The 11,998-nt window shown below is 40.7% G+C and overlaps 1 protein-coding gene across 1 annotated transcript; it reads right to left on the bottom strand.

Moving 5' to 3' along the window:
• Positions 1-5,316: 5,316 nt before the first annotated feature.
• endou (endonuclease, polyU-specific) lies at positions 5,317-9,798 on the bottom strand. The gene is made up of 9 exons (XM_050037912.1): positions 9,724-9,798; positions 9,504-9,626; positions 9,299-9,421; positions 7,739-7,916; positions 7,456-7,661; positions 6,093-6,206; positions 5,890-5,996; positions 5,656-5,798; positions 5,317-5,580 (listed from the first exon to the last, which is right to left on the bottom strand). Exons 1-9 carry the CDS (start codon positions 9,779-9,781, stop codon positions 5,460-5,462), a joined length of 1,173 nt encoding a protein of 390 aa, XP_049893869.1. The 5' UTR covers positions 9,782-9,798; the 3' UTR covers positions 5,317-5,459.
• Positions 9,799-11,998: the final 2,200 nt, after the last annotated feature.

The raw sequence follows: 11,998 nt of genomic DNA, 5'->3' as shown, positions 1-11,998 counted from the left end.
TTTCAACATGTCACACACAACATCCCTAGAAAAAAAAAGACAAGTTCTCATCGAAAATGATTATTTTTCATCCCTTTGTGTTTAATATTACTGCTTCACTTGTACATAGAAAACATCCCGAGTTGATAAGCTTCAATTTGAGCCAAGTTCAAGTTGACATTTCTGTCTTGAAAATTACACTTGTTTTCGCCTAAATTTGTCACTATACCTCATATCAGAGAAAGCAAAATTTTAAGTCACTAGCCTTCCAGAGAGTCAATGATACTATAATACTCTTGAGGGAAGTCCAGGGGACCAAAACACAGATTTGATTTTTATTTTGAATATTAAAAGCACAATGACTCACAAATACCAGGGCATAGCACTTAAAAGCATTACTAAAACACTTGTTTCCAAAGTGGTACCCGGTGGAGTAAGAATATACACATAACTGCATCATAAACTTACTCATCTCCCTTGCAACTCCACGCCCATGGTTCAAATGACCTCCCTCAGAGGTGAACCTCAACTCTCACCACAATGTCTCCTTTACTTTTGTTTAAATATTGCCTGTGTTTGGCTTTGTTTGATTTCTTTTTGCAGGGGCAGTTTGTTCCATACGGAGATCCCAGAATAGAAAAATTAGCTTGGCTTCCAACCATGTCAATTTGATAGCATTATAATTTGATTTGGTAGCCTATAACCAATAAATTGTGATGCCGAGCAAGAGCAGTGTGTGAGACCGTCTTTTCCTCAGGATCAAGTGATATTTTCCCATGCGTCTGCATCTGAGATAGCTGGATGTGCAAATATCTCCTCTTAAATAAGTATGTAAAACCTGAATCTGCACAGTAACCGTAACTCACAGAAAAACAAATGTGTTAGCTGGAACAACAAATGGCTCTTTGGAGTGATGTCTTAGAAGAACAAGCGTGAACCCGCAATAGCTGTGACTATGTACGTGCATGCATCCATCCACACATCAGCCCTGTTTGCCAGTTGGCACGAACAATTAATCAGCCCTTCTTTGTCTCATGACTAATATTTCTACAAAATCTTGGACAAGTCTGTAAATCCATTTGGAAGTTATTTGTCTATTTGCGATAGGCCCCTCCCATTGTCACGCTTCCCTTTAGTAAATAGGCATGAACACAAACACCTTCACACACATTTACTTCATGCCAAAGTTCAGCCTCCTATAGAGCTAAAACTGTGGCCACCAAAGGTTGGAGAAATCTAGTGTAGTACGTAGGTAAAAGTACTTTGTTATATTCCAGCACTAGTATTTTTCAGCAGGTCAATAGCTGCATCATCATGACAACAAAGTCCCCTTTGCTGGACGTAATTATGTATAGTATACATTTTTTTAAAAATTTTCTTTTTGTATCCTGTGTTCTTTTAACATCAGGTTGTGTTGTTTAAGTGCTAACTGGCTAACTAGCGTCTTGAATCCGTCCTATTGGTCTTCCATTTTCACTTTTTGAATGATGAATACAGACTACTGCTGCTGACTGGTATGGAGAGTTATTTCTTCTTATGCAGGCACAGAACGTACGAGCTAGTTGGCTGTTGGCTGTAGACTTTGCATTGTGTTCAGGTGCAACATTTTGTCCAAGACACAAGTCAGCCTTTGCCACCACTAGTCAGACTGTTCTAACAATTTTTTCTTATGTTTTCCATTGAAAAGCAGTGCACCCAAATTCATACATATCCCATGTATTTTGAAAGGCTGCAATCATGTGGCCAATGTTGGGGAGGTGGAAGGGTCACAAAAAATAGACTTTCATCAAAGACTTTCCCCAGGATGTGTGTTAACTTTGAGTCAACTTTGAGTCATTTTAAGGTATGTCCTCACTCTGCTTCTTTTCCTAAACCTAACCACAGAAACTTTTATTGCTTAAACCTAATCTCCATAACTTTATGTTAATTACACAACTGTACGTTAAGGATGTAACATATTTCGTCGTGCGCAAATTCATAAGATATCATATGAACTGTTGTGCACCATATCATGTGAACCGTTCCATGAGAATACGTTACATTAGTTATTTGATTTTGATTTGGTGTGTGTGGGCCTTCATAGGTAAAATAAAAAAAAACAACAACACAAACTCAAGTGTAAGGACAAGTTAAAAAAGTGAATTATAATTTTGGTCATATCCTGTCCCTGAACCACACTAACGTTCTGTGGCAAAGACTTGAACAACAAGAGAATTGACATGATTAGGAAACAGAGCACCACATGCTCTAACAGAGAGGCTTAAGGTTGGTTACAAGGTGATCTGCACACTCAAACTATGCGCTTCTCATTCCCAGGCCGACCACCTACGCCACTGCTCCTCCCAGTGGGTCTCTGCCTTTCCTATTCCACACCTGCAGCCTGAAATGGGAATAGCAAAGCCGGGCCTCTTGCATCCCCAGAGTGGGAGCAGCAAGGGAATATGATATCTGAGGCCTAGTGTCCCCATTGCATTACCTCATCACACTGTTTATGATACTAAAATAAACTATAATTTGTATTTAATTTTAGGGATACGAGTTGCATCCCAATTTGCTAAATACATCCGTCAATACAAAACTGCTCTTTTTCCTTTATCATTTTTCTTTTTCAGTTTGACCCACTTACTGTGTATCCCCCAGTCTTCATGTTCCACAAGTGGTGCTCAAGTCTGATACTGTATGTATGCCATAATGTCCCCCAGGCCCCTCAGTGCTGACCGCACATGATGAAGTCCTGCTGCAGATGGCCTTCTCCTAAACCCTGCTCTTATTTTAACGGTCTGTGGCTCAGATGCTCATCTATTCTCCACTGGCTACTCAGCTCACTCAGCATGTTCACATTGCTCAGAGGACACTGCCTCACCTTTTCTAGGTATGTTCACGAGATGGGAATTGAGTTAATTATGATGAAAATATGAAGGACACATAAAACTTCACTCCAGTACACACACAAACATGACCTTCCCATGAATCCCCAGTGTGTCTGTTTGTGACAGTGGGGGAAAGTGGGCTTTGTCCATCTGTCATACTGGAAGTCCTCTGAGAGATACCAACCCCACAGCATGAGGAGTGTGTGGATGTTAGTGTGTGTTTGTATAGTTCATGTTTAGGGCTGTGGATGGATTGCATGCACAGCAATCAGAAACCCTTTTCCTGCTACTATATAAGCAGCCTTGGATGTATTATTACTGCAGAGATACTATAACAAGGTCCATCCACTGGATCAAGATTGTATCTCTCACTCTGCATTCATCTGTATCCACTTCAAATGACAATACGGTCTTCAGATTGTTCGAAAAGCACACAAAAAAACTCCAGAGAATGAACGTTGCTCTGTATTTCATGGTCCCCCATCAACTTTAGAAATGGCCGGCATTTAAGCCAAAACTTGAACCTCCCTCCAGCCCAGCACCGACCCTGGGGAGACAGGGGTGATGTTGACCATGTGTCCTCCTACTAACCATCTCATTGATGGACCCCACTACTGGGTAAAATAGACACCCCCCTCTGCCTGAACCCCTAAACCCCCTTAACCCTTCCCTAAACCCTCTGTTGGCCCCCTGTTGTGCGTGCTCATTGGCTGACCGCCTTCAGGCGTCCCTTTTCCACGGGTCCATTGTCTGGCCCCATAAGCAGCTTTGTTTCTGCATGTGCAGCTGGGCTAGCCCGCGCAGCCATTAGCCACAACACGCTAAAGGGAGAGCGGGATAATATAATTACAAAACAAAAGTCAGGTGGCTCACGAGATCTGCCAGGAGGAGCCCATTTGGGGGAGATGCGAGGACACGCTGGCGGGTGGCCAGCTATAATTCGATTATGAAGTTGTGTGAGTGACAAAAGAAACAATTGAATCTTTTTTTTCTTTTATTTGCCCCACTGTGGTTTAATTTGATTCCACAGGGGCTTTAAAAAGAAGGCACTGTGAAAAGAGAGAAGATTTACTCTTCTAATTTCTAGACTCACCAGCTCAGAAAATGTAATATGCTCTGAGAAAATGGCGAGAGAAATTCTTCCCTGGGCGAACTTTATTGTTGCTGCAACACTGGCTGCATGTGAGGCCCAAATCAGATGAATCGCCAAAGGCCGCAGTTTTCCTGCGAGCTGACTGGTCTTGTGCTCTTGTTTTGCATGAATGCACACAGGCTGGTGGACAATGGGATCAGTGGCAGATCCATCTCCTGTAATACTTTCTTCAAACAGGGTTGCAAGTGTGTCCCCCTGTTCTGTCGGCAGACCAGAATTTATCCTGTTAGTCACCCTAGATGAGTGAAAGAGTAAAATCAACCCCCATCCCAGCTGGACACACACACACACACACACACACACACACACACACACACACACACACACACACACACACACACACACAAGGATGCACCCATTCACACAGGCACACACACTTAACCCCACACTGGGGAGCTGCACACACAGCTTTATGGACAGCTGATAAGAACAGGTTTAGCTGGTGGCTACTGTTTGAAGCAGGTCAAGCAGAACAGGATCTGTTAATGTCTTTTTGTTTCTATAGTTCATACTGCAAAAGGCTGCATTTTGCTTTTTTTTGTTTTGCTCTTTTATAAGACAATAAGCAATTGTGTCAGATGCACACATGCTCTTACTGCTGAAGGGTTGGTGTCAGTATTGTGCCCGCTCAGGGTGTGTAAACGCCCATTTTTTGCCCCATTAGGCACAGTTTGATCGTACCCCTGGGAGAACACCACATTCTCTTGGTCTGTAAGACTGTGCACGAGAGGTTACACTGCAGATTAATCGACTGTCTGGTTTACTGTTTTGTTTATGCAAGTGGCTGTCAGAGTGGGCTACTTCTTAAATATATGTACTCTTTTTTCATTTTATTCCTGCCTTACAGAAACACTTTGGGGATGAAAATAAGTTGTTATGATACATTTATATCACCACATATCTTTTAACGTTTTTTTTTTTTACCAGCAGAAGTATCAGAATAAGTTCAGCCAGCATCATTTGTTTATGTTCTTTGTTAGCTTATAGGCTAACTGGCAGTCGTTGACACAGTGTTAGTGTGAAACATCCAATACTAACTGCTGTGATGATTTTTTTTTTCTTGGTAGATAGCGGAAGGAAGCACCAGGGTCCAGTTCACATCCAAAAGCTGCACACTCAGGCGTCTTTGCGATCGGCTTTTGAATTAGTGAAGTACTTAATCTAGCTTCCTCTGTGTTCGTTTGAATCTCAGATTTTAGGTACACAGACATCACCCCCGTCAGTAGAGGAATGTGAAAAACATGCACAGATGCTAGTCAGGTAAGTCAAGGTCAGACATTTTAGGGACACAAACATAAGAAAATCACATTTTTTGAGTGGAGGAGAAGTTTAATTACATGCATGGATACCTCTCACTGAGAAAAGTGCTTCTGTTGGAAATATTATTCAAAGTGTGAGTGTACTGAAACACAAGCAGACTCCTCCATGAGTTGCCTATTGTTTAGCAGATGGCAGCTTCAGTTCCTGGGGGTTGCAGGAAAGGCAGAGCCGATGTACTTCTTCCCATCGCCATAGGAAGAATTATCCCAGGTGTAGGTTTGGATAATGAGCTCCTGCCCTCCCAGGCTCAGACGACACCTGCGGATGAGAAACAATGAATATGAAAAAGATTCACATGCAGGAAAGCCTCACAGTGCATGTAGGTATACTCACTGTTTTCCAGGGCGAGTGATGTAGCAGAGGCTGTATAAGGCAAAGTCAAATTCAGGGCTGCAACCAATGACTGCAGAGCCGACCTGCTTGTAGTAGCCGTCCCACATGAACTGCATGCCCATGACGTCAGGGTAGGTGGTCCACTGAGAGCAGGTGAAAAGGAGAAAATGAAGGGAGCGCTGCACATGTCACAGTTTAAATCAACATACTGAGGTCTGTGTTGTGGACGCTTACAGGCCCATTGAAGCTGTGGCTGTAGTAGTTCAGCTGGCCTCTTTTCTCCAGAAGATAAAACTGGATCCAGTTGTGGAAACCAGACACCTTTCCTCCCTTGATCTCTCCTGTTACAGATTGTGTTTCATAATAGTTACCAAAAAAAAAAAAAAAATTTGCAAAACATCTGTGGTTTTTAAAAAAGAAATCTGCTCTGTCCGAACCTGCAAAGATGTGTTCAAAGCCGCTGGAGTCCATCTTTTTGTTGTTGCGGGAGTACAGACCAAACCACATCATCTTCAGGTCATGAATAAACTCCTCCTCTGATGCATAGACGCCTGGAAATACAGAATAACATGCACTTTAAACATTAGAGCAGAGACTGTGAGGCATGCAGAGGGAGAGACATGAGGCAGAGATACAACTTGAGGAAGTGGGAATTAAGGTACTTTAGAGTCCACACACACCATACTGACATCAAAGAGTAGTGGTGATGAAGGCTGACTGTTGCATCACCTCACATCATCTGTGTCTCAGCCAGTAAGTTGCACCTGAACACATCAACAAAGACTACAGCCAACAGCCAAATGGCAGGTACGTTCTGCACCTGCATCAGGGGAAACAGCTCTCCATAGTCCATACCAGTATTCGTCACTCAAAGAGGGAAACCAGAAGACCGTCATAATGGATTCAAGATGCTAGTTAGCAAGTTAGTAGCCTACCTCACTGACACATGTTGAAAGAACAAAGTATTTTTACTGTGCGGTGGTGATCAATAACACAAACAGCTACACACTGTTTCTGCTGAAGAGCTCAACAGCTAAAAAATAATCTTATCTTATATAACAAGTTTCAATCTCATGCCCTCTTGACTTTAGTTTTCTCTTGTCACGCAATCAGTTTAACGGCCAATCAGAGTGATTTCATGCACTGGTGGGCTCTACTAGCTCATAAAACAGCTGACAAGTGCCAATGATGCTGGACACACCCCATAAACTAGGGCGATAGACACTCAGACAGCTCGAAGTTGACCAGTGATCGACCTCCTTGCTTGCTTGATGTGTCGAGGCCCTAAACCCTGAAACATCAGAAACTGCACTCCCTCTCAGAGCCATATGTCAGTTGAATCTGAACACTGAGCCCTGATATGCCTATGTTTATGGTCAGTGTGACGCACACTTTCACGTAATATATTTATCTCTTATATGCATCACTAGTAAACATCAATAAATCCACTTGGACTTCATAGGAAAAAAAAGACACTCCTTATAATCACAGAACTTGCCTGACAATCATCACATCATCGCACAAAGTTTTCTTTGGCATAATTTGGCATACTTTTAATAATGCTAATTTTACAAAATGTCAACAAATATAGGCCAAAAAAACTGGACTCAAGCTGTAGCTCACAGGTAAGTCACTGTCTGATTGCATCCCCTAAACAGAAATAAGACTAACAGAGTGACAAAATCCATCATTAACTTTTTGCATGTTGCACAAGCATTACCAGACCTCTGTAGTGCTGAACCTGTGTCAGGATGTACCACTGTGAATGTACTTAGTACTGTTACACATGGAGCTAGTTACCTTTGGTGAAGAGGAAAGCAAACAGCTCTCTGCCCAGCTCAGTGTTGGACATGGTCTCCTTGAGGAAGGTTTCCTGCTCAGCCAGCTGCTGAGGGCTGAAGTCCTCTGTCTGTCCGGTCATCCTGTTGTAGTTGTCCAGCACAGCCAGCAGAGCAGCGTAGGTGGGTCTGGAGAACAGAGCGCCCTCATCCAGGTATTGGAACAGGCTGGAAGCACAGAAACAAACTCAGAATCATGATCAAGAAGAAGAGGAGACAATGTGCCAACAAGATCGACTTCTCACGGTTTGTAGGAGAGGTCGTCCTTGGAGCTGGTCTGAGAGTCGGGCACAAGAGCCTGAGGGTCGATGATCAGTTCTGAGGGTGAAGCCTTGTTTGAGTCCAGAACGTAGAGCGTCTCAGAGAGAGCCTTGATCTCAGCATCAGTGATCACAGTACCTCCACCGCCGCCGCCACTGTCACCTGCAGAATGTCACACACATACGTTGTTAACCTGTAACTGTTATTTATCCATGTCTGTAGCACATGGAGTATATAAGTGCTTGAGTACAGATTTTAGGTACTTGTACTTTACTTGATTACTTCCATTTGATGCTGCTTTATATTTCTACCCCACAACATTTCAGAGGGGAAATGCTACAATTTTTGCTCCATTACTTTTACGACTCAAGTCATAAACAGGGACTTTATTAGATGGCCTACTTTATGTTTCTTTTCTACTTTATATTCTATTATTGGTACTATATTGTATCTTACTGATTATTTTATAGGCAATTTTAAATCTTTGTCTTTTTGTTTTATTGAATATTTAGGTGAGATAACTTATAACCTTTTAAGGAGATTTTCATCTCGCCTGCACAATCTGTTTTTGTTGTTGTTGATGTTTTTATACCAATTGTTTTAATACTGTGCAAATAAATAATACGAAAAATACGAATACAGAGTATATAAATATGATATAAAATCTTATTAGAGGATATTTTGGATTTTTTTATTTATGTAAATGATCTGAGTACTTCTCAATTGCTTGCTTTCAATGTGTTTTATAGCACAACAGTGACACCTGCTGGTCAAATACTGAAAGATGATTTAAACAGTCGAGGTTGGCCACAAGTCAACAGTGATGGAAGAAGAATCCAGGTCCATAACTAAAGTAGCCTGCTGATATCACACTGTAAAAATACTCATTCACAGATAAATGTTCTTTATTTAAAATCCTACTTAAGTTAAAGTAAAGAAGTATTTAGAGATTTGTCCTAAAGTGTCAGAAGTTACTAGTTTTGCAGCAAATCGGCCCCTATGACTCATGTGTTGATATATATTATAATAATGACACGATTAATACTGATGCATCAGTGTATAGGTAGCATTTTGCTGTTGTAGGTAAGCTGTAAAGGTGTAGCTCATTTTAACTACTGCGTATACAGTTGGGTAGCTTAGTCCAGTGGTTCCCAACCTACAGGGGTCAGGCCCCTACAAAAGGTCACAAGACAAATCTGAAGCATCATAAGATGGTTCATGAGAGAAAAAACAAGGTTTTAAGACACAATTTTTATTTCTCTCATCTTTTCTTTTTTTGTTTACTGGATAATTCAACCTCTTTGAGCCTCAGACAGTTTTTTCTTTACCATCTGAGAAGTTTAGAGTATGTTTTAGAGGTGTATCTGCTAAAAGCTGATAGTGCAGTACCACAGGGCTGCTTGTTTGACTGCTGACTGCTTAGATTCAGCATCCACCATGAGAACGTGACCAGGTGTCATAAGAAGCTGCTCAGGAAACACAAACAAACAGACACTCGCAGACTAACAGTGGCGATAAACTGTGTGACACATGCTGGTTCTTACCATCACAGAGGTCTGCATAGTCGCTGCAGCAGTTGTTGTACTGGCTGCACTTGGAGTTGCAGTGGCACTTGTTCTGAGAGTTGAATTTCTCACCACATCTGCCTTTACAAGACAAGGCTCCAGCTGGAAGGAGAGGAAACACACTTGTGGTAATTATCCTCAGGAGTCAACAGTGTGTTCATGATCACAAGCTTTCGTCTCTCACCTTGACAAACTTCATTGTAGTCAGAACAACAGTCTCCGAAGCGCTCACAGGACGGGTTACACTGACAGGAGAAATTATTGTCTGTCCCATAACCACAACGTCCCTCGCATGAGTCCAGGGTGTCTGAGAATAAAGAGGACAGATTGGTGTCTTAATCCTATCTGCAGCTGTGTTACATGGTTTTACATAAACCTTAAATAAGAGCAGAAATATAACTTACTGCTGTATCCCTGGTGGAACAGGGCCACACAAAGTGCAAGGACAGCAATGACCTTCATCTTGGCTCTGCTGCAATCTGAAAACAAGATGAACTGACTGTTAGCATGGCGCCCCTTTTATAGCAAGTTTCACATGACCAACCCAAACGTAAACCTCACATCACCCAGCCCAGAGGTCAGGTCATGTGATCATATCTCATAGATAAAATATGTTGCCTAATGTGACATTGTTACTTCTTAAATGTGAGCTTTTATTTAAAGGTAATGAGCATTTATAAAGGATTAATAATTGATATATTATAGAACAGGACCTCTTAACAATAATTTTAAAAAAGCAAGTAAACGTTCTCCCTATCTCTTCTCTGTGAAACTGCACACCTGCTGAGCACACGGGCGGCACTTAAATGTGTCCAAATAAAATCTTATCAAGGTGAGAACTCTGATAATAACTGCCAGTGCTGATGTTACACTTTTTTTTGACAATTAATGTAATTTCTATTAAATTAATGCTGTGAAGCAAAATGCCTCTTTTATCCCGTTCCATCTCAAGGCTCTGTTGTCCAAAGCAAAGTGGTGAAAAAAACAGCCTTTACACAGGAAGAGCCTTTCATATTTCTCCTGCCAGAGTGACCAGATGCTGTATTTCACGGGTTTTATGCAAGATAGCTCTGAATACTCAGAATAGCTCACCTGCCTCAGTGTCCTAAGTCATGTTGATGTCAAACGCTCCCACCACAAATAACAAACAACAAAGATGCACATAGGTCCTTTAAGTTATGCATATAGTCCACAATAAATTGTATATTTATACACTGAGGCTTTCAGATGCTTTCAGACAGACAATGTTAAAGTACTTGGCAACTGAGAGCAAGAAGAGAGAAGTTAACAAGAGAGCAAGGACAGTGGTATTTCATTTCTCTGAATTGCTCCTATTTGTCTGTGGAGTTTAAATCACTGTTGTCACCTATAATGATAAATTCAGTTGTGGCTTTTCTGCTCCCAAACAGTTTAGGTTCCACTACTGAGTCAGAAAAGAAAGAAAAAGTGGGACACCATCCATGTGTTTATGGATTTTCTGTCATAGTTTTTTTTTAGTCTACATATGTAGTATATCACTGTTAAAGTGGAATATTTTTATAGTATAAAACAGTGGTTGTTGTGTGGTGTGGTGTGCCGTTGCACACTGGTGTGCTGTATTGCAAATCCAGGTGTGCCATGGGATTTTGTGATAACCACACATTATTATGACATTATTCAACTGGTCCTGGATTTTTATTGACTGTATCAGTGTGTTGTGTACACCCATTTCCTAATAAAGATGCAAACTCTAACTTAACAATGTAATTAAATCAAATTTCATTTAAATTGATTTGTTATTGGTGCTTTAACATGATTTTATACATTTAAAAATGAATTCTTGAATCATTGTGTTAACAAATATTTCATGAGTAGTGGTTGGTTGTCAATTGTTAATTGATATTAGTAAATAAAAACAAACATTTGTGTCCTGATAAGAGTAACATAGAGTCTGTTGTGCACAGATATAAACACAGGTGTGCCTTGAGATTTTGGCTCGCACTTTGGTGTGCCTTGGGGACAAAAAGTTTCAAAACCATTGGTATAGACGATAGATCAAGTTACTGTCAGATACATTTTGATAACTAAGGTCTGAAGTCATTTAGATTTTTACTTTTGGAATAAAATGAACAGAAATACCAACTTTTGAAGTTAAAATCCTGCAATCTATTAACAGAATATGCAGAGGGGAGAGAAGTGCGTAGGCATTTTACTGAAGTAAAAGTACTAACAATACCACATACTACAATGTGTAATGTAATGTAAACATACTCCATAAGTAAGTAAAGCAGTCATTAAATATTAAAAAAATAAAATAAAAAATTAATTAAAAATTATAATATATAGACGTTTATTTACATTTTACATTCATAATCTGAACATGCAAAGTAACTAGTATTGTCAGAATATAAATTTCGTGGAATAAACAGGACAATATTGGCTATTCAAAGTAAAGTCAAGTACAAGTATAAAGTAGCAAAAAGGGAATAGTCATCTTAAGTACAGGCACATCAAAATCGCGAGTATAGTACTTGAGTAAATGTACAAAGTTAAATTCCATCACTGACAATATTAACATGAATGTTGAGGGTAGCGATCTGGAAAGGGTTTGAAAACGCAGCTGTACTCCCGCACTGTAGGGGGCGCTGCGCAGCTCTAAGTAACCTTACGTAGAGTCTTTTTGTCCCTACGCGGTTGCCT

The sequence above is a fragment of the Epinephelus moara genome, chromosome 24, assembly GCF_006386435.1.
Source record: "Epinephelus moara isolate mb chromosome 24, YSFRI_EMoa_1.0, whole genome shotgun sequence".
NCBI lineage: Eukaryota > Metazoa > Chordata > Actinopteri > Perciformes > Serranidae > Epinephelus > Epinephelus moara.
Note: the sequence above shows the minus strand (reverse complement) of the source record. Positions and strands in the feature narration are given on the sequence as shown.

Coding starts and splice junctions, on each gene's coding strand:
- endou (XM_050037912.1), bottom strand. CDS start 9,781: ATGAAGGTCATTGCTGTCCTTGCACTTTGTGTGGCCCTGTTCCACCAG. Junction 6,207..7,455: donor TGCTTTCCTCTTCACCAAAG/GTAACTAGCTCC, acceptor CTGTATTTCCAG/GCGTCTATGCATCAGAGGAG. Junction 5,997..6,092: donor CTTTGAACACATCTTTGCAG/GTTCGGACAGAG, acceptor AATCTGTAACAG/GAGAGATCAAGGGAGGAAAG.